The sequence below is a fragment of the Tribolium castaneum genome, chromosome 6 (assembly GCF_031307605.1).
Source record: "Tribolium castaneum strain GA2 chromosome 6, icTriCast1.1, whole genome shotgun sequence".
NCBI classification, from domain to species: Eukaryota; Metazoa; Arthropoda; class Insecta; order Coleoptera; family Tenebrionidae; genus Tribolium; species Tribolium castaneum.
The window spans coordinates 1,916,703-1,935,709 of NC_087399.1; the positions used below are offsets into that span (position 1 = coordinate 1,916,703).

At 32.5% G+C, this 19,007-nt stretch overlaps 4 protein-coding genes and 2 long non-coding RNA genes across 6 annotated transcripts in view; 4 read left to right on the forward strand and 2 right to left on the reverse strand.

The window, feature by feature from the left end:
* The window catches only part of LOC100142606 (uncharacterized), a 33,812-nt gene that overhangs the window by 9,084 nt on the left and 5,721 nt on the right, over positions 1–19,007 (reverse strand). Inside the window, exon 2 of the mRNA XM_015982832.2 lies at positions 1,901–2,015. Within this exon, the coding sequence (XP_015838318.1) occupies positions 1,901–2,015 (115 nt within the window). The remainder of the gene's footprint in view (positions 1–1,900; positions 2,016–19,007) is intronic.
* On the forward strand, positions 2,076–3,370 carry LOC107398542 (histidine-rich glycoprotein). Its single transcript, XM_015982908.2, has 2 exons — positions 2,076–2,287; positions 2,333–3,370. Exons 1-2 carry the CDS (start codon positions 2,276–2,278, stop codon positions 3,323–3,325), a joined length of 1,005 nt encoding a protein of 334 aa, XP_015838394.1. The 5' UTR covers positions 2,076–2,275; the 3' UTR covers positions 3,326–3,370.
* LOC107398544 (histidine-rich glycoprotein) lies at positions 5,352–6,426 on the forward strand. Its single transcript, XM_015982912.2, has 2 exons — positions 5,352–5,548; positions 5,592–6,426. Exons 1-2 carry the CDS (start codon positions 5,537–5,539, stop codon positions 6,384–6,386), a joined length of 807 nt encoding a protein of 268 aa, XP_015838398.1. The 5' UTR covers positions 5,352–5,536; the 3' UTR covers positions 6,387–6,426.
* Positions 7,372–7,976, forward strand: LOC107398545 (uncharacterized). The gene is made up of 3 exons (XR_001575355.2): positions 7,372–7,693; positions 7,748–7,802; positions 7,861–7,976. It is a non-coding gene; the product is annotated as an uncharacterized LOC107398545 (long non-coding RNA).
* LOC107398546 (uncharacterized) lies at positions 8,472–9,282 on the forward strand. Its single transcript, XR_001575356.2, has 3 exons — positions 8,472–9,030; positions 9,078–9,132; positions 9,188–9,282. It is a non-coding gene; the product is annotated as an uncharacterized LOC107398546 (long non-coding RNA).
* Positions 16,225–17,933, reverse strand: LOC107398543 (amyloid beta A4 precursor protein-binding family B member 1-interacting protein-like). Its single transcript, XM_015982909.2, has 2 exons — positions 16,986–17,933; positions 16,225–16,367 (listed from the first exon to the last, which is right to left on the reverse strand). Exons 1-2 carry the CDS (start codon positions 17,792–17,794, stop codon positions 16,310–16,312), a joined length of 867 nt encoding a protein of 288 aa, XP_015838395.1. The 5' UTR covers positions 17,795–17,933; the 3' UTR covers positions 16,225–16,309.

Below are 19,007 nucleotides of genomic sequence, written 5' to 3' on the forward strand. Positions count from 1 at the left end.
AGTCTATAGACTCGAGAGAAGCTTGCTTGTTTCTGGAAATATTTTTCGAAAAGTAAAGATTAATATTTTTTATTATTCTGTCATAAAAGAAAATAATAACTATTCACTTTAAAAATCACAAATGAAATAGAGCTAAAATTGTCAAAATCAGAATATTTTGCACTAGGTCTTTGAAATTATGAGATAACATCACTATGTTCACAGTATTTTTATTAATTATAAAATAAAATTAATAAGTAAGCACTCGCCAAATCGCTGGAGAATTCCTTAATAAGGCGCATAATTTGGCTTTTGTTTGTTTAGGAATGCTGATTTTTAGAGATTCCTTGCTTAAAAGCAATCGAAATCATCTAGAAATACCCCAAATTGTTCTACTTTGGCGAGCTTGAAATAATTTTTTTTGCGAATTTTTACAAATTTTCTTCGATTCCTCGCTTAAAAATGAAGCAATTTGGCCGAGAATGCTTTATTTTGCCATTTGTTGCCGTAATTTTTACAATATCACAATTTGTTTTCAAACTTTGACTAATTAAACCTTTCATTAGGCACAGTGAAACCTCTCTTAATGGACACCTCTTAAAATTTCCAACCTCCCATTAGCGGACACCTCTCCACAACGGACAACTAAAGATTCCCCATCGGTGTCCGTTGTTGGGAGGTTTTACTGTACAATATCTGTTTATGTGCACACATTTGTAATTTTAATTAGGTCTTCCTAATGATCATGGTACTAGGTTAGTGATTTATTTCATGTCAGTTGTAGTAAACTTTCATAAATTTAATTTCCTCGAACCAATCAATGCTATTTTTCTCTTTGCTTAATTATTCCTCTTGAAATTAACACCATTTTACGCTGATTACTATTGTTATTACTGTTATTAGTTATTATTTGAAAATCACGGAATTATTTTATTTCAAACTGGTTTCAAGAACGTTTTGGTCAATTTTCGGTGCCTCCGGAATTTTATTTTTATGTATATTTCTATTTTTATTGAATAAAAATTTTTCCGACATTATTCGTCTAGTTTTGTGGCCAGGGCCAGCCCTAAAACCGGTTCTCCGTCTTCATTTTGTTCCTGCAGTGCAATTCGACCAATAAAAATTGCCTCCGTCCTGTTATCTAGCGCACAAAAAACTGCAAGGTGTTTATCATTGGATATTGACGGGCCATCGCACTCCAACCGATAAAACAGACCAATTACAGACGTTTAAGTCCACAAGGACTGGCCTTTTATTATTTTGAATTTATTTTGAATATACCTAGGGTAATAATTGCCAGTAAACCAGATGGAAATTCGGTGGAAAAATTAAAACCTTTTGGCTGAATTTTCTACAAAAAAAAATAATTTTTGCTTTTTTTGCGGTTCCTTTTCAGAGGTTGGCTAAAGCCAATAAGGTCAAAAATGACAGATATTTTGGAAATTGCATGCTGACTTTAGTAATAACTAATGAGAGATTGTCAATATTACGCCCAAAAACTCGATGGCAACTTTTTCGTCAACAAAAAAAATTCACGGTCGTGACAAAAAATAATTATATTTTTGTATAAAATTGTTTCAAATATTTACAAAAAAAAACGTATGTTAAGTCAAGAAGAGAATTAGGACTTACCTTGTGTTTAATTTATTCTAAACCTTTTGCTACAGAATGCTACAGAAATATTTTTATGTGAGCATCATTTTTGTTTTGTTTGTCCTTTTATTTTATCTCTGGGCTGTTATACTGTCTTGACATTCTCCTCTGTTATTTATGTGAAGGGAAATTAATAATAAACCATTTTTTAAACATTTATTGAGTTTTAGTCACATTTTACATTCCATACAATCTTGCAGTTTTAGTAGCATTATTTACAAAGTGTTACAAAAGCTAGGCGTTAATTTACATTCAGCTGCAACTCTACCTCTGTTTTGAGTCTAACGCAGGGAATGTGTCCGACTGGGGGCGGCGGCGGCGGTGTTATTCCTCCAAACGGCGGTACTAGACCAGGACCAGCTCCAGGGAGCCTTGACTGCTGCCTGGAACAAATCACCCACACTTGACTTAACTAATTAGTTAGAAAATCCACTTTCATTAACAATCATCAATAATTAATAATCGGATGTTTGATCTTATCACTACTAGTGCATGTAATAATCTTTAACGCTACTTCTTCATGGCGTGTTTAGCGCCAACAACCCGAGCATAAAACACCATCCTCACTTTGGTATAAATACCTCTAAAGAGTGCCAAGACAGTATTCTCAGCTTGCTTTGCTTAACTCTAAGACTTAAGCAACATGGGAGCTTTGGTAAGAAACAAACTAGGAATCAATTGATTTTAATATTGTTTTCAGGTGATTGCGAGTATGTTCTTGCTGGGTCTTGCCACCACCAAGGCCAAAGAACTGCCACAAGTGCCCTACCAAGAGCCCCTAGCCCTGGCCCTGACCAGTAGAGGCATGGTAGTAGCCCCCCTACATAGCGCATCACCTCCGGAACCACCAAAACTGGTCGCAACGGCCACTAACTACGAACCATACCCAGCAAAAGACTACCATTTCGCTGGGTATAGTCCAGAAACCAACGGTTTTGTCCCCAGCTATGCCCCACCCCAGCCCGAAGACGACTACTCCAGCGAGAACACCGAAGGCTTCGACCAGGAGCAATTCTTCGGCGACCTCAAAGGCTACACCCATTACAAAACCTCCAACAGCTTCAACTTCGAAGGCCCCCGTCAACTTGAAACCATCAACACGAAAAGCTACCACAAAGAAACTGAACCTTACGACGTCTCAACCTTCGCCCATGAAGACCACCATGGGCATGACGAGGAACACGCAGAAGTGCACTACCACCAACACAAACACGTCCACAAACACAACCACAAGCAAGAACACGTCCACAAGCACTCCGGCCAACACAAGCACGAACACGGACACAAGCACCAACACCAAGGCCACCACGAGCACAAACACGTGGGCGAACACAAGCACGAACATCAGGGGAAACATGTGCACAGCCACAAGAGCGAACATGAACACAAGCATCACGGGTCGCATCATCACAGTCATCACGGGGACCATAAGCATGATCATAAGCATACAGGGGAGCATAAGCACGATCATCATCACGGGCATAAGCATTCGCATCATTCGGATCATAAGCATGAGCACCATCAGGACCATAAGCATGATCATCATCATGATCATAGTCATCATGGAATGCACAAGCATCAGCATCACAGTCAAGGCTCGCACAAGCATCAGCATCAGCACAAGCATGAGAGCAAGCATCATCATGGGCATAAGCATGGGCATAGCCACAAGCATAGCCACCACAAACATTGATTTTGGGGCAATTTTATCGAATAAAGTTGGGTTTTATTAACGTTATTTTGTGGTTTTATTTTATTTCATCACAAAATTGTAAATCAAGAGAGAAAAAGATTTACAAGCAAAAAACTAGGTTTTCTAAACAAATTGCACATAAAAATACACATTTAATACAATGAGGAAATGTTTACTCAGATTAATTAATAATAAATTACACTGGTTGACAACTAGAACCTCGTTCAAATAAAAATATCACAAATATGAAGATTTAAACGTGTACATGAATGTATAAGTACCTTAAATTTTTATATATTTTTTAATAATTTTTTTCATTTTTCAAAATTTAATATTTGTGGTGTCTTTTTGTATTTAACTGAGCTGACAGAAAGATAAAAAAGCTGAGAACAACCAGGAAGAAAAGTTTCTTCAAGAGATATAGAAAGACGATACGAATGGTCAGAAGCAAAACTTTAAAGAAAAATATAAAAAAGAAGAAAACTACAAGGCAAAATGCTACTAATAATAAACAACTGTATAGATTCTTAAATGATTTTTAGGGTTTTGGAGCAAATTCTATATATTTTTTTTTAATTTATTGTCGCTATCATTAAATTTACAATTGCCATTTTAAGTAAAATAAACTATTTCTATAAAAAATCCCTTACAAAAATTACGCCTAATATAAATAAGTAGAGCAGAGCAGTGTTATCTGCTTGTATATCAAGCAAAAATTTTCAAAAGTTAAATTGGGTCCAAAATTTCCAAAATTGTGTCAAAAAAATCTATGATTTTTAGTTTTTCGGGCATTATTCAAACAAAATCGCCAATATTTTTTAAAAGTTTTCAAAAATTAAATACACAAATCCAGATACAAAGCAACTTTTGCATTTTTGAGCGTTTAAGCACATTTTCTGGCATTAAAAAGAAGATATTTTTCGCAAAATTCGCAAAATACAGCTGAAAATTAAACTGGTTTCGCTTTTGCATTGACTTTTTTATCCAGAAACAAAAAAAAAAACAGTTTGTCATAAATAGGTCCAAAAATTTCCAAATGAGTTAGAAATGGTGTTATCATTGCAGAGTTTTTCAAGAATTTATAGACGTTTTACGCAATTTTTTGACCGGAAAACAAAATTTCTAAATTGTATAACCGAAAATATCTTACTTTTCCGATTTTTTTAAAAATTTTGTCAAAAACAAGTTTGAAATTTACGAAGTAAAACGAAAAAAAAAAAGAAAAAAAATAAAGAAAGAAAAAAGAGAAAGAAAAAAAACGGCAAAATTTCTCAAAAATTAAAAAAGAAAATTACAAAAAAAAAGATTGTTGCATTTATCGAGAGTTATGTCACGTTTTTGACATTAAAAAAGTTAATTTTTTGCAAAAATTTACAAAACCGAGCTGAAAATTAACTTTAATTGGGCTTTTGCGTCCACTATTTCGTTCAGAAACGCAATTATTTTGCAAAAGTTGGTCATAATTATAACTGAATACTTCCAAAAAATTTGGAAATGGCGTTATTTCAGCGTTTTTCGAAAATTTCTGGGTGTTTTAAGCATTTATTCTCTTTTCATATACTAAAATGTGCTTCTTACAGTTGCAACATTACGCCTTATTATTATTCAGTGTCGGAACTTGTTTTAAATTTTTTTTACTAATTTTTACAGTACAGTCACTTTCCAAAAGAATGACACCCCTATCAAAAGGGTTTTGGAAGTGTCATTTTTTTTATCGTGACTGTACATATTTAAAAAAGCTTTTTTTGTAGGCTGTTCTTTTCTTAAATTATAAAACGGATTTTCAAATAAACTGAACCACGCCTGAAAATTTAAATAAACAAACCCTGACGTGACTACCACAGTAATTACTTCATTGCACTGCTTCTGCTAATTGCAACTGTAAATAATGTTCGTACGCCTATCAGCGCCGCTATTATAAATTTAAAGCATCCATTACCCCATGAATAATCATCGCTAATTATAGTGAAAAGCGAAAGAAGGAAATTCTTCCAGAAATTGAAGAAATAATTGAAGCAAGATTCGTTAAAACTATTTATCGACACAATTAAGACACGCACGTTTTAATTAATCTTTTTTAATTATCAAGAAACTTTAAACGAATGCACTTTAACAATTCGTGCGTAAAATTGTAGAGGGATCAGATTATAAAAAGCAAACGAGAGAAACCATCAGCACTCTCAGCTTGGGCAGCTAACAAACTTTAGCACCATGGGAGCAAATGTAAGTTTTCCCCAGTGTCACCCTAACTAATTGTTAATTCCAGCTCGAAGCGAGTGTGTTTTTGGTTAAACTTCTCCTGGTTGGTATCACCGGAAGTGTCACTTTGCCCGATGTGAAGTACCTCCAGTACTACCAACCCACTTTGCACAGCGCCACCAACCCATTGGTCCACGTCCTGCCACTGGAAAAGCAGGACTACCAGGACGAAGTGATCTACGATGTGGACCAAGACAAGCCCCAAGACTACGACGATTACAAAAAGTACGAAGACGACGCCGAAAAGTACTCCACAAGTGCGCGAAGAACCCATTTCCCGAAAAAGGGCAAAAAGGAGGTCCACTACCACAAGCACAAGCACATCCATGAGCACGACCACAAGCAGGAGCACGTCCACAAACACCAGCAGAAGCACGAACACGAGCACAAGCATGGGCATAAGCAGGAGGACCAGCACAGCCACCACCACACCAGCCACCACCAACACGACCACCACGAAAATGCCCACCACCAGCACCAAGGCCGCCACAAGCATGCCCACCACAGCGACCACAAGCACGACCACAAGTCGGAGCACAAGCATGGGCATTACCACAGCGCCAAGCACGAACACAAGCAAAGCCACAAGCATGAGCATTCGCATGATGGGCATCATGGGCATGACCACCACCACAGCAACAGCCATCATCATTCGCACGACCATAAGCAGGAGGACAAGCACGTGCACCACCATTCGGCGAAGACTCAACACAACCATCAACATAAGCATGGGCATCATGGGCATCACGATCACAAGCATGGGCATAAACATACCCACGGACATAAGCATTCCAAACATTGATTCTGTTGTTGGTTTTAAGCATTAAAGGTTTTAATAAGTTTGTTTGAATTTTTTTGCTTGGGTTTGTGGATTCAAGGAAATTTAAGCTCGCTAACGGTGCGGATTTTGTGATGATTTTGCAAGTTTATAAAGTAATGAGCTAAGAATGTCTTGCTCTTATCATAGACTTAGAAGAATGAATTAAACAAAATACAGTGTGTTTTTAAATGATCTAGTCATCTGGGAATTTCTCGTGTAAAGTCATAAATTGCCGCTTCATATAACTAATGTTAGGCATTTATGGACAGACGATTCAATTGAACAAAGCGGCACAAATTTTTTTACATGTAAAGCAATTTCAAAGTTAACTAGATGAGAATCATTTAAAAACACATTGTATAAAGTTATAGAACTTTTCCAGCTCCATTGCGCTAAAAAATTGGAATGAGCTGGTGAATAATAAAATAGAAAAGTTTGTTTAAAATTAAAATAATTATTCCAGTTGTTGATTATAAAGTTGTAGATGAAATAATTTTTTATTTGATGACGCAACTAGAATCAGTTTATCACATTATTTTGAATAATATTTTTAAGTAGCCCATAGAATAATACAATAGAGGGTTTATTACTTTAACTGATGCTTAAGAAATAATAAAAAAAACTTAATAAAATCGTTTCTAAAGCAAGGTTGTTTATAATTAGCAAATTCTGATTGTCTTATTTTTAAGCACATATTACCGAGCTCCTAGATGTTGTCACACATTAAAACTAAGCTGATAAAGTGCAAAATTAAGCTGGATTTTGATTAAATTTACAAGGATCTGAAAGTGAAATTTCGCTGTTTTCTATAAAAAAGTTTTCAATTGTTGTTTAGTTTTCTAATTAATTGGTATTCAAAGATTGATCAACAGAACAACAATCAAAAAAGCGCTACAAACAACTTTACCAACCGCTTTCTCTTTTTGCTCCATTTTTTCAATAAAAATTATTTTTTATTTTGTTTTAACAAAAAAAGACACATTATTAAATAATAAAAATATTATAGGTGACGCATTTTTCGGCCTTTAAAACACTACGACTCGAGTATGGTATTAGTATTCTTTATAATGGTATATAAAAGTTATTTTAGGTTTGATTTATCAGTTTTAATTACTTCTCATGAATGATTTTCAATATTTTATATTTTGGGTCAATATTTTTTTATAATAAATTCGACGATTTATTGTTATACTCGTATGAATATTTATTTACTCTAGGTATATAAGGAACAAAATTTTTTACCAGTGCAAGTTGAAGCAATCACTAGAATCATGACAAAATTACTGATGGTAACCCAAAAAACGTTTTATTTTTTATTTTTAATATACAAATAATTTTTTCAGGTATTTGTAATAACCGCCTTGATGGCATATTTCGCATTCGCTCTCCCACAGCAAGGTGAATACCTACCGACTTCTTTTAAGTATTTTTTTTATTTATTTATTCTTGTTTTTAGAGGGAGAACAGCGAGTACCTAGATAATATGAACATGCTGACCCCATTAAAAACTGTTTTTAAATTGGATGAAATTTTAATAAACAGCATATAATAAAGCATAAATGTGTTTTAATATTAAGCGTCATTAATTTAATTCGTGATTAACTGACCACGTGACCCAATTGAGCCAATTCCATTGGTCTATTCGCGTTGTTAACTTTTAACACCGAATTAATATTTAATGGAGCTTTCAACAAACCGGCCCTTAGTTTATTAATTTTTGATTTTTTTGTAGTTATTGGACAGTGTGTGTCTTAATCATAGATTAATTTAAATTTAATAATGTATCAATCTATCAGTCATTATTTATCCGCGTAGGAAACAGAATTCCGGTTTTGTGGGCAAGGCCAGCCCTAAACGCTCCATTTTGTTCCTGCAATCTAATTTGACCAATAAAAATTGCCTCCGTCCTGTTTATCTACCGCACAAAAAACTGCAAGGTGTTTATTATTGGATATCGACGGGCCAACGCACTCCAACCAGTAAAACAGACCAATTACGAGACAATTCCTAAACCAATTGGAAATTCGGTGAAAAATGAAAACTATTAAAAACAAATTAAAATCACAATAGACTACTTCATCTACTGCTTTTTGACTCCATTTTCTTACAAAAAAAAAATGTTTGTGCCTTTCGAGTTTATAGAAAATGACAATGATTTGTTAATTTTTTTCTCGTTTTTCAACAGAAAGCTCAAAATTTCTAAGGTTATAAGAGATCCCAAGACTGAGATTTTTAAAATCAATAGCAAAATTTACTCAAGACTCGCCCAAAAATCGTAAAAATAAAAAAAAATTGGCGATAGTTTGCCAGTTCCTATAAGATAACAAATAAAAAATTGATTTATTTTTTAACTAAATGATATTTTCTCCATAATCACAAGTATTTATTAATTGAACGTAATTAAACCTAGGGAGGGAATGACGCACTTTCCGACCTCTGGAACGCTACGAGCAGTTTTATTACTATAATGATTGTCTATAAAGATTATTTTAGGTTGAATTTATCATTTTTTACCACTTTTCGTGAATTAATTAAAATTGATGAATATTTATTTACTAGATAGGTATATAAGAAGGAACATTTTTACCTCTTCTCGGTCAGAAATATGGCAAAATTGTTACTGGTGGTAATTAAAAAATCGTTTTTTTACATTATATTAATACTTTCTTTCAGGTATTTGTAATGACCGCTTTCATGGCATACTTAGCACATGCTCTCCCACAGCAAGGTGAAAATTTACGTATTTTTTTAAGTGTTTTTTCAATATAAAATATTATTTTTAGGACAAAAGGACGATTTCAGGTTTGAACCTTACTGATTTTCTGAAAAATTGCTGAAACTGAAAAAAATCTAATAAAACTTTATTAAACAAAAAAAATGTGTTTATTTTATAACTAGCAAATTTTGGTTATTTCAGCTATTAGCTGTTTCAAAACTATAAAAACGCCAACGTCGCATTTTAACGAATTATTTTTTTAAATAAAATTGTAAAATAGCTACTAATAATTAGATCTCTCATTGAAAGTATAAATTAGTTAAGCAATTATTTTTTTGAAGTGCATAAATAATTTGTAACAGCTAATTTTGAGAGAAAATGCGACGTTTTTTAGTTTTTATAGTTTTGAAACAGCTAATAGGTATGAATAACATATTTTTTTATTCATAACAAGTCCACTTCTCAAACTACTTGTGATAGCCCTCTCTAAAAAAATCATATTTTCCAAAAATAATTTTGGAAATTCCGAGACCAAGAAAAATTATAATAGAATGCAGTTTCCTTAACCCAAACTTTACCCGTTCCGAAAATAAAACTAGGCCAAAACCTGGATTTAGCTCACTTCATCACCTTGCAATTAGCCCACAAACACTTCGCACAATTTTCTTCGTTTTCACATAATCCGCACCGAAAGCGTCTCCGCGTCTGGACAAGACCGTCTCGTGACCGAGTTGGCGAAAATAGTCGGAAGTCTTGTCTATTTTCAGCCGATAAATCCGAAAATATTACCCAAAAAGAGAGTGCATGCACTCGCACCAACACGAGCAAACGAGGTGAAATTCGAACGTGAGGTTCGGACTTTGAAGAAACCTTGGAGATGTCCATCTGGTAAATGGTAACCTTATATGGCGCTTCCAGTGTCGCTACTTGGAAAGAAATCGGGCGCGATTTTTTCCAAGACTTTCCACGACAATAAAGCCATACAAGCAAATTTGAAATAAGCAACTTTTCATTGAAAGTTTTTATTTAACAAATCAAATCTCTTACAAAGTAACACAATGTAAAGTTGAGTCGATTTATAGAGACATTTGTGGCTGGCCTTTGGTCTCACCCGGATTTCCTCCAACTTTTGGAGGTTTTAATGCGCATCGGACGCTTGGCAAGACATGTTGGAGCAAGTGCGAAGTTTGAACGAGTTATTTGGTCGAAAAGCTATTTTCAGAGGCTGTAGTAACACGTTTTGGCGTTTATTGTGGAATACCAGCAGTCAGAATCCAATTCAAGTTTCAGAATAAACTGTTTTCAGTGCTATTGATGATTGATACGAGGATGTATATTCAAAAAATGATAACGTTTATTTTCGTATTTTCGTAAACAATGCATTCAAGATTAAAATAAAAATTATTATCAATGTGATTATTATATGATTTTGGGAAATTCACAATAGCTATTACAATAATAAATTTGTTTCGTTTCGAAATAATCTAATCAATTTTATTCTTCAGATTGCAATCGAATTTTATGACTCAATTTGCTTTTGCACAAAAATAAAACAATAAACCATAAATTATTACGTTATTTATTATACAAACTGAAACAAAAATAACGTCCAAAATTCAAAATTATTTGTCATTTTTCATAAAAAAAATTAAATGTTACATTTATGTCATTCGTTTTTGAGTTGTGACGTCATTCTAAATTTAAACAAAAAGATTCAAAAATGACAACCAAAATTTTTTATCATTTTATCATTTTTGTAAAAAAAAAATAAAATTAAAAATAAAAAATATAGAAAAAAAAATAGTTTTTGAATTATTTTGTACGCGACATTTGTTTTTATATATATATATTTTGTATAATTAGAATGAAAACACTTAATACCACAAAAAATAAGATTAACTTTTTTATGTTTTTTATTTATTTACTTCATTTATATTTTTTTATAAAAATGTAACTTTTGGTTCAGTATATACAATGTGTTCAAAAATGATTGTTCATCAGGTCGACTATGGATGAAATTCAAATGACCATTATTTTGACGGATCTGTCACTTTGACGTCATTCACAATTTAAATTAAGCGGCACATTACGTTCAAATTTCATAGGTAACTTGATGAACAACCATTTATGAACACACTGTACTACATTCTGCTCAAAAATAAGCTTTTATTATTTTATACACCTATCTAATTAGATGATTTTTCATCATATTTTAGGTAAATTTTTGAAGTTTGAAGTTTTGAAGATTTTGCTCTATTTTTACGTCAACAAAATTCGTAAAAGTAACTCCCATTTTAGTACAGTATATTGGGTGACTTTCGGACTGTTATTAATTTAATATATAACATATAATATTCAATATATAATATATAATATATAATATATAATATATAATATATAATATATAATATATAATATATAATATATAATATATAATATATATTATAAGATAAGATATAATTGTAGATTTATTAGTATATTTATATAACTTTTTATTTTTCTTCAGACGAAATCTTAGGAAAAAAACTGAGATTTTAGCGCGAAGAGGTTCTCAAGAGCTCAAGAAAAACAGAAATAACATTTCTTTTAACCAAAATTTATTGTTGTAAAAAGTTTTTGTATAAATTGTTTCAAGTTTACTTTTACTATTACTTTTAGAGCTACTTTTAAAGTGTTTTAAATTTTATAATGACTGCGTTTATTTTAATCTCTTCCAGAAAAATAACTAGGTTAGTGCTTTTCGTGGCCCATTTCTACTTTCACTGCACGTAAATAGCTCTCGTACTTTAAATAAACAGTTTCAGTGATTTGCAATTTACGCACAAAGTTCAGTACTTTGCTCCTTATCTTGATCACTTAATCTCACACTCTATTTAAGTAAGATATCAACAAACATGACTACTCCTCTGAATCTAAGATTCCTCAAGAGATGCTTGAAAAATGCAGCCGTTCACACGGTGCGCTTGTGAAATATTTCACCGAAGGAATTTCTTCAACATATATAATCGGTCAATGGTTCTGGATTATTGTGGCTGTTGGGATAAATATTTGCACCTTGGAAATATTTCAACAATAAGTCAGCGACTTGTTAACATTTAAACTCCACCCACTGCTACCACAGCAGAAATCGAACCGATCAATAAACTTATTACAATTTTAAGACAATTTAAAGAAAAGTTATTTTTTCAAACAAAATTCGGAAGTGTCATATTTATTTTTACTTTCGACACTCGAATGACGTATGAAGAAATGATAAAAACAATTGATATTTTTTATCAAAACAGGTTCATTTATTGTTTTATTACATTATTTTTCATTTTTGTTTTGTTTCATTTTTTGTTACTTTTACTGAACGTTTAAAAAATTGGCGCCAATGCGTCGACTCACGTGATGCGACCCAGCCAATGGCACGCAGCGTCGGCCATTTTTTCGCCACGCACTCTCGACCACATTTTATAATTATCTAAAACAATTCCGGAATATATTTTCCAATCCCACGTGCCGATATTTCGATTTTATTTTTTCCAGTTCAGTTATTGAGTGATTTGTGGAATTATAAAAATAGCACAGCTCAAAAATTTGAAAATTGAGTCAAGTGGGCGCGTTATTTTTTCGAAAAATGGTTTAATTAGCCGTTAAAACCACTACAAAAAGCCACACGAAAAATACTCACACTTAAATTATGCCAATGCCAACAAAATCTCTAAAACTAAAGTCTCAAAATAGTAGCATTTCGCATAAAAACTGACATTTGGCGCAATGATTCACATTGCATGATCGGCCCGAAGATTCCCGACCAATTCCAATCCCTGACGTGGCTAAATTTGGAAATGGGCGACGGCGGGCGTCCCGACGTCATTATCATCGTCACGTGACACTTGAATACAATTAGCGCCGTGTTGGGACTTGGTTTTGGCGCCATCTCGTGCATTTCGGCAAAAGCGCGGCGTTATTAATAGAGAATATTATTTCAGTGCGGTTATTATTAAACGAGGGACAATTATAAAAGCCGGCAATAAGTTTAATGACATTTCACAGGTATTGGATACAAGTTCAAGCGTTCGGCGGCCTTCTCCAATCGTTTAACACAGAAAGAGAAAGTGGAAAAAAGGCACAATTGGCGCCAGGCATTTCCATTTAATTCTTTGGAATTGAGACGCATTCCAGATCACTTAGGTACTTGAGATTTTTTCTATATTTTATAAGTGCTTCTTATTAAGACCACAAAAGTTTTATTTACAACAGCCCGCTTTAAACAAAAAAATTAATAACCAACTAACGCAGTTTTTAATTTTTTAAATTTTTCTACAAATTAAAAAAAACATACAAATTTCTGTTTTTCAAAATTAATTAAATAAAAATGTCACTAACTTATTCCACAAAAAATTAAAGTTTAAAGTCAATAAGTAGCATAATATTATGATTTTAATCTTCAGTTGCCAACATTGTAAAATCAGGGTAGATACAGTAGAACCTCGATTATCCGGACCCTTCACGGGCAAAGCCAAGCCAGATAATTGAAATAATACTAAATATTTTAACTCTAAAATAAATGAATTCTAAAAAATTGATAGATATTTTAATCAAATAGCTGTTGAAAAAAAATTGAGAATGCAATAAAATTAAAACAAATTACAACACAACTATCTAAAGTGAACCAAAAGTAACGCCCAAAATTTATAACTTCGTTGTTAGTTATTTTCCAAAAAAAATCCTGGAACAGGTCGATTTTATTTTTTTACGTCAATCGTTTTTGAGTTAAGTTGAGTGACGTCATTCTTAATTTTTTAAATGATACTAACATTTTTGTTCATTGTTTTAGACAGTACACTTCTTTATATTTCTGGTAAAAAAAATAAGTAAAAAAAATTAAATAAAAAAACATTGACAATTTAATATAGGTAATAAATTTTATTTTTTGTACTTGTTTCATAAGCAAAAAATTTTTTATATGTTTTTTATACAGTATGGTACATAAACACAAAAAAAGTTAACAAAAAGCAATCATCCTTTATAAAATAAAGCAAAAATGAAATGAAAAAGCTCATAGTGTAATACTTTCAATGACATATAACGTTTTTTATTTTTTTTTGAGTTTTTTAAACTTACTAGAAAAATAATAAAAATATGTATTATCTACAACACTAATCAAAGTTGTCAGTTGTCATTAAATAATTTAAAAATGATTAATTTTTAAGTAATGACGTCAGAAATGTCATTTTGGTGTCAAAATATAACATTATAAAAAATAAAATCTACCTGTTTTTTTAATAACTCAAAAAGAACTTACGAATTTAGTGCATTTCTGCATTTCTTTCAAAGTTTTCTGTCTTAAAAATAAAGATTATTATTATTATTATTATTATTATTATTATTATTATTATTATTATTATTATTATTATTATTATTATTATTATTATTATTATTATTATTATTATTATTATTATTATTATTATTATTATTATTATTATTATTATTATTATTATTATTTTGAAACATAGTCCGAATTTTGCAAGATTCTCAGCCAAAACTTTTCTAGATTTATAGAAAATAATGCACTTTAGATAAAATAGTGGAAATTTCACAACTTCAATTTGAGAAATGTACTCTAAATACTTAAACTTTTTGGTAAAAAACATTATAATTTTGCAATTCATTGAAAATAACGCATTTTCGAAGCAAACTTTTTACCAATAAAGGTTCTGTAGATCCATCAAAATAAGTTTTTTAAGATTATTAAAACCATGTTTCTTGATTCTTTTTGTGTCCCGATATTTAATTCTGGTAATTTAAAAACAAAAAAAAATGAAGTTGGAATAAATTAAAAAAAAATAAAGTAAAATAATTATGAAATGCATAATGCGGTTTAACAAACGACTAGAAAGTAAAAAAAAAGTGAAAGTAAAAAGAAAAAGAGCGAATTAAAACATAGACGGATAATCGAGGTTTTACTGTACTATTGCAGGCTTGATTTTAATTTTTAAATCTACTTTAATCTGAAATTTAATTTAATAAAAAATTGTATTAATTGTTATCGATAACCATCGGTTTTCTCAGTTTTTAACTTAAAAAAAATCATTTGTTAAACAAAACGTTTATTATAAGTTTATTGAATTCTACTAAATGTGCGGTCTATAAGTGGTCTGTGGTTTTGAAATTTAGTCGATAGCATTGAAAAAAATTCATATTATGTCTGTCTCTAATATTTTATTCAATATTGCAAACCAAATAATAATACAATAAAACAAATAAAATATTAGCAGGAATCAGACATGAAGTTAAAAATAAAATTTATGGTAATATGTATTCACAATTGTTGGATTAAATAGGTGTTTATACGCGTAAGCAAATTTTACTAGTTTTGTGTTTCGCTTGCTAAATTTATAAAACATAAATTACAAAATTGTATTAATAAAAGTGTCACTTTACTAAAATTATCGACCAAAAAATTTATTATCCGTCACAAATAACAAAACTAGTTAATTAATTCACCACTGCCAAATTTTCGGCTAAAAATAAATGTAGGTAGGTGATAAATGATTACTTTTCAAACTCTCCATCAATTGATAAGAACAGAGTCGCAAATGCGACTTCAAAGCCCGTTTGACAAATTGCCAACAAGCAACTTCAAGGCTTTACTCAATTTTATTGTTACAAGGCGCTGGAAAAATGGCAATATTGCTCCAACAGCCAACCGGTCGTTGTCATTTGCAATAAAATTCAAAGCTGTTAAATATCGGTGTCGGAAGACTTATGTAACTCGCTCCTTTGTCCTCATGAGGGCACAAAAATCCACCCATCATCAAGTCGTAATTACAGGTCGGCCTTTATGTGAACAAAATTCAAGGTGTTTTTGTTTATTTTGCCGATCACTTTCCTTATAAAGCCGAAGGTCCGACCGATTTTTCCGGAAGGAAACTCACTCCGTGGTTATGAGCAAACTCCGACCGCAATTTTAAACAAATTTCCGCCTAGATCATTCATACACACGTTGATTCATCATCCTTGACGATAATTCGCAGTGTGGACACTCAAATATTCAATATTCTTTTATAAACAAAATGACTAAGTTTATGACGCATCGGGGAATAATAACGAGCGGAATCAAAATAAAAACTTTATTACCATATAGCTACATAGTGATAATTACTGATAATAGTACTAATTACTATACAGTCTAGACCAGAATTCACTCCTCTAATCTCGGATTCACCCGCCCGTTCAGCTTCTCCAAGTCACCGTTGGACCTAAACCGCAAAAACAAAAAATTTAATACACGAGCAACACGAGTGACTTAATTCCGCAAATTATATAGGGTGGTCCAGCCTCAGTTATTATTTAAGTTAGACTTTTGATATTTTGTTATTTATACTCTAGGGCACATTTCGGGAAAAAATTTTTGATTATATAAAGTGTCCCAAAAAGTATGACGTCAGGTGTCAAAATTTATTTTCTAATTCCCTATCGAATGATGTAAAAATAAATAGGTTGCTTCGATTTTTTATTAATTTTTAAAACTTAAGGTGTAAAAACAATTTTTTTTTGGTTTTTATTTTTTTTAAGTAATCCCTGAACCGATTTGAAAAAAACTTTAGGAACATGTAAGAAGCTAAAAAGGTATCATAATGAACACAAAAAATAGTAGCATGCTATTAAAAAAAATATTATGTTGACGTTACATTTTTTTTGGGACACTCTGTATAATCAAAAATATTTTCTTGAAATATGTCCCTGAGTATAAATAACGTATAGAAAATATCAAAAGTCCAACTTTACTAATAACTGAGCTACAGAAGATGGAAGTTGAGCAGGGCCACCCTGTATATTTAATTCTTAAAAAAAAATTAAAAATTAAAAAAACCTACGCAATTTGTTCAATCCTGTCCCTAACCCCGTTGCTCCTAACGACCATATTTTTGGGCATTGTTGCCAACATATCACTAGCCTTGTCATGGTAAGCCCCATAGAGACCCCTCAAAGTACCATAGACCAATTTTCGGACCATTGGGTCATTTCTGTCAATTTCAGGAGCAACCCCTTTGGGATTATCAACCGAAAATTTGGCAGGGGGCCCTTTTGTCAAACTCGCCTGTAGTCTAGGGGGCGAAGTTTGGGGTAAAGGGGGCGGTGTGTGGTTGACTTGCGGGGGTGGGGGCGGCGGTGGCGGCGCAACTTTTGACTCGTTTAGTAGAAATTCGGGCGGGGGCGGCGGTAAAAAGTCGGGTGCGAGAAATTCCGGGGGCGGTGGGGGCAGGTCCAGGTCAATTTTTGGTTTAGTTGCGATTTTGGGTTTGTTTTCAAAAACGCTGATTTTTGAGTTGAGTTTGTTTGGGTTTTCGAAAATCTTGCTCACTTCACTGACGGACTTTGTCGGTTGGATTTCGATGAAAATCTCGGTTTTTTTCGTCGGTTTGGCGTCAAAGCTCGGTTTAACCGGGTTGAATTTTCGGTTTTTTTGGTTCTGGACGTATGTGGTGTAGGGGGTGCAGGCGGTTTTGGCAAAGTCTGGCGCGTCCGCTGAGCTGAGGGAGGAGGAGGACGTGCTGGTGCTGATGGAAATGGCACTGTCGGAGGTTTCGTCGTCCTTTTTTCCGGTTTTGTAGCCGCCGAGGAAGTTGACGTACTCCTTGTAGGACGGCATGGCGCGGGAGTTGGAGCGCGTTAGCGTTGTCATTGGTTTTGGGGACACTGGGTGTATGGCACTCACTGAAAGTGAATTTTATTGCGCTGACCACAACAACCGGCGACTGACTGGAGCGAGTTTGTCTGAGTTTCAAGTTTAAACGACCGGAATTTAGATGATATCACCTTTTTGGGAGTGGGAGAAATAATGCAGTAAATACATATTTTCAAAAGGCAAACCGACCACAAACGTTTTGGGTTTTTTGCACTCTTACAACGGCCACCACGGCGCCAAATCTTATCTAAATAATTTCCTAATCAAATATTAAATAATCGGGAGTCTATTTATTAGAGATATAACATCTTGAATATTTATTTTAGTTTTGTTGCGTTTAAAATTGTTTAAAAATTGCCAAAATTTTCCAAAATTGCCAAAAAAAGAAAATAATGGATTTTCCACGTTGTGCATGAATCATGATTGTTGTTTATTGATGACAAATGTTACCGATAAATAAAATTTATGTCTTTATCAGTGGCGATGTGAAAACATAGGAAAAGTAATTAAAAAAATGTAAATATTTTTATTATACACGTGTCAAAACCGTAAATTTTGACCACTTAAGATAGTAAAACATAAAATTGAGTTGTAAATAAATGCACAAAACGTAGTTATTATGTCATTGTTGCTTCACTACAATTAAAAAAATGTAGGTGTCACTCGTATGAAGAGTAATTTTTGTTATAAAAAATTGTCCAAAATTTTTGAACATTTGCTAATATGTGGAGGAAAGTATAGAGAATTTAACTGCAAACGCTGAATTCTGTGCGATTGTTAGACTCACCTTGTATTAATTTTTTGACAATTTAACTACAGGCTCTTGCTTTTAATAAATCATAAGTAAATGACCAAACACCAATTCATTGTAATAAAAGTGGCGAAAAAAGCACTAAAACACGACTTACCTTCAGGATTAAATACAATATTTTGCTTTGTTATTAAATGCCCAAAAGCCTGAAAAGCAGAACCACTGAATTAATTTAGTGTTTAGTGTAAATATTTCTGCATTTCTAAATTCTGATGACATTTATTACATGTTTTATTAATATTCGAATTAGCCAAATTTTATTTTTGTTGCTCCGAATTTAGAATTAAAAAAACAAACAGTTTTTTGACCGTTTCGATTTTACGTGTGGTTATTTTTAAAAATCGGAATTTTCGTGTCCTTTTACTGGTTTCCTTGCGTTTAAAATAAACCAACTGTCGA

Coding starts and splice junctions, on each gene's coding strand:
- LOC107398543 (XM_015982909.2), bottom strand. CDS start 17,794: ATGACAACGCTAACGCGCTCCAACTCCCGCGCCATGCCGTCCTACAAG. Junction 16,368..16,985: donor GACAGGATTGAACAAATTGC/GTAGGTTTTTTT, acceptor TTTGCGGTTTAG/GTCCAACGGTGACTTGGAGA.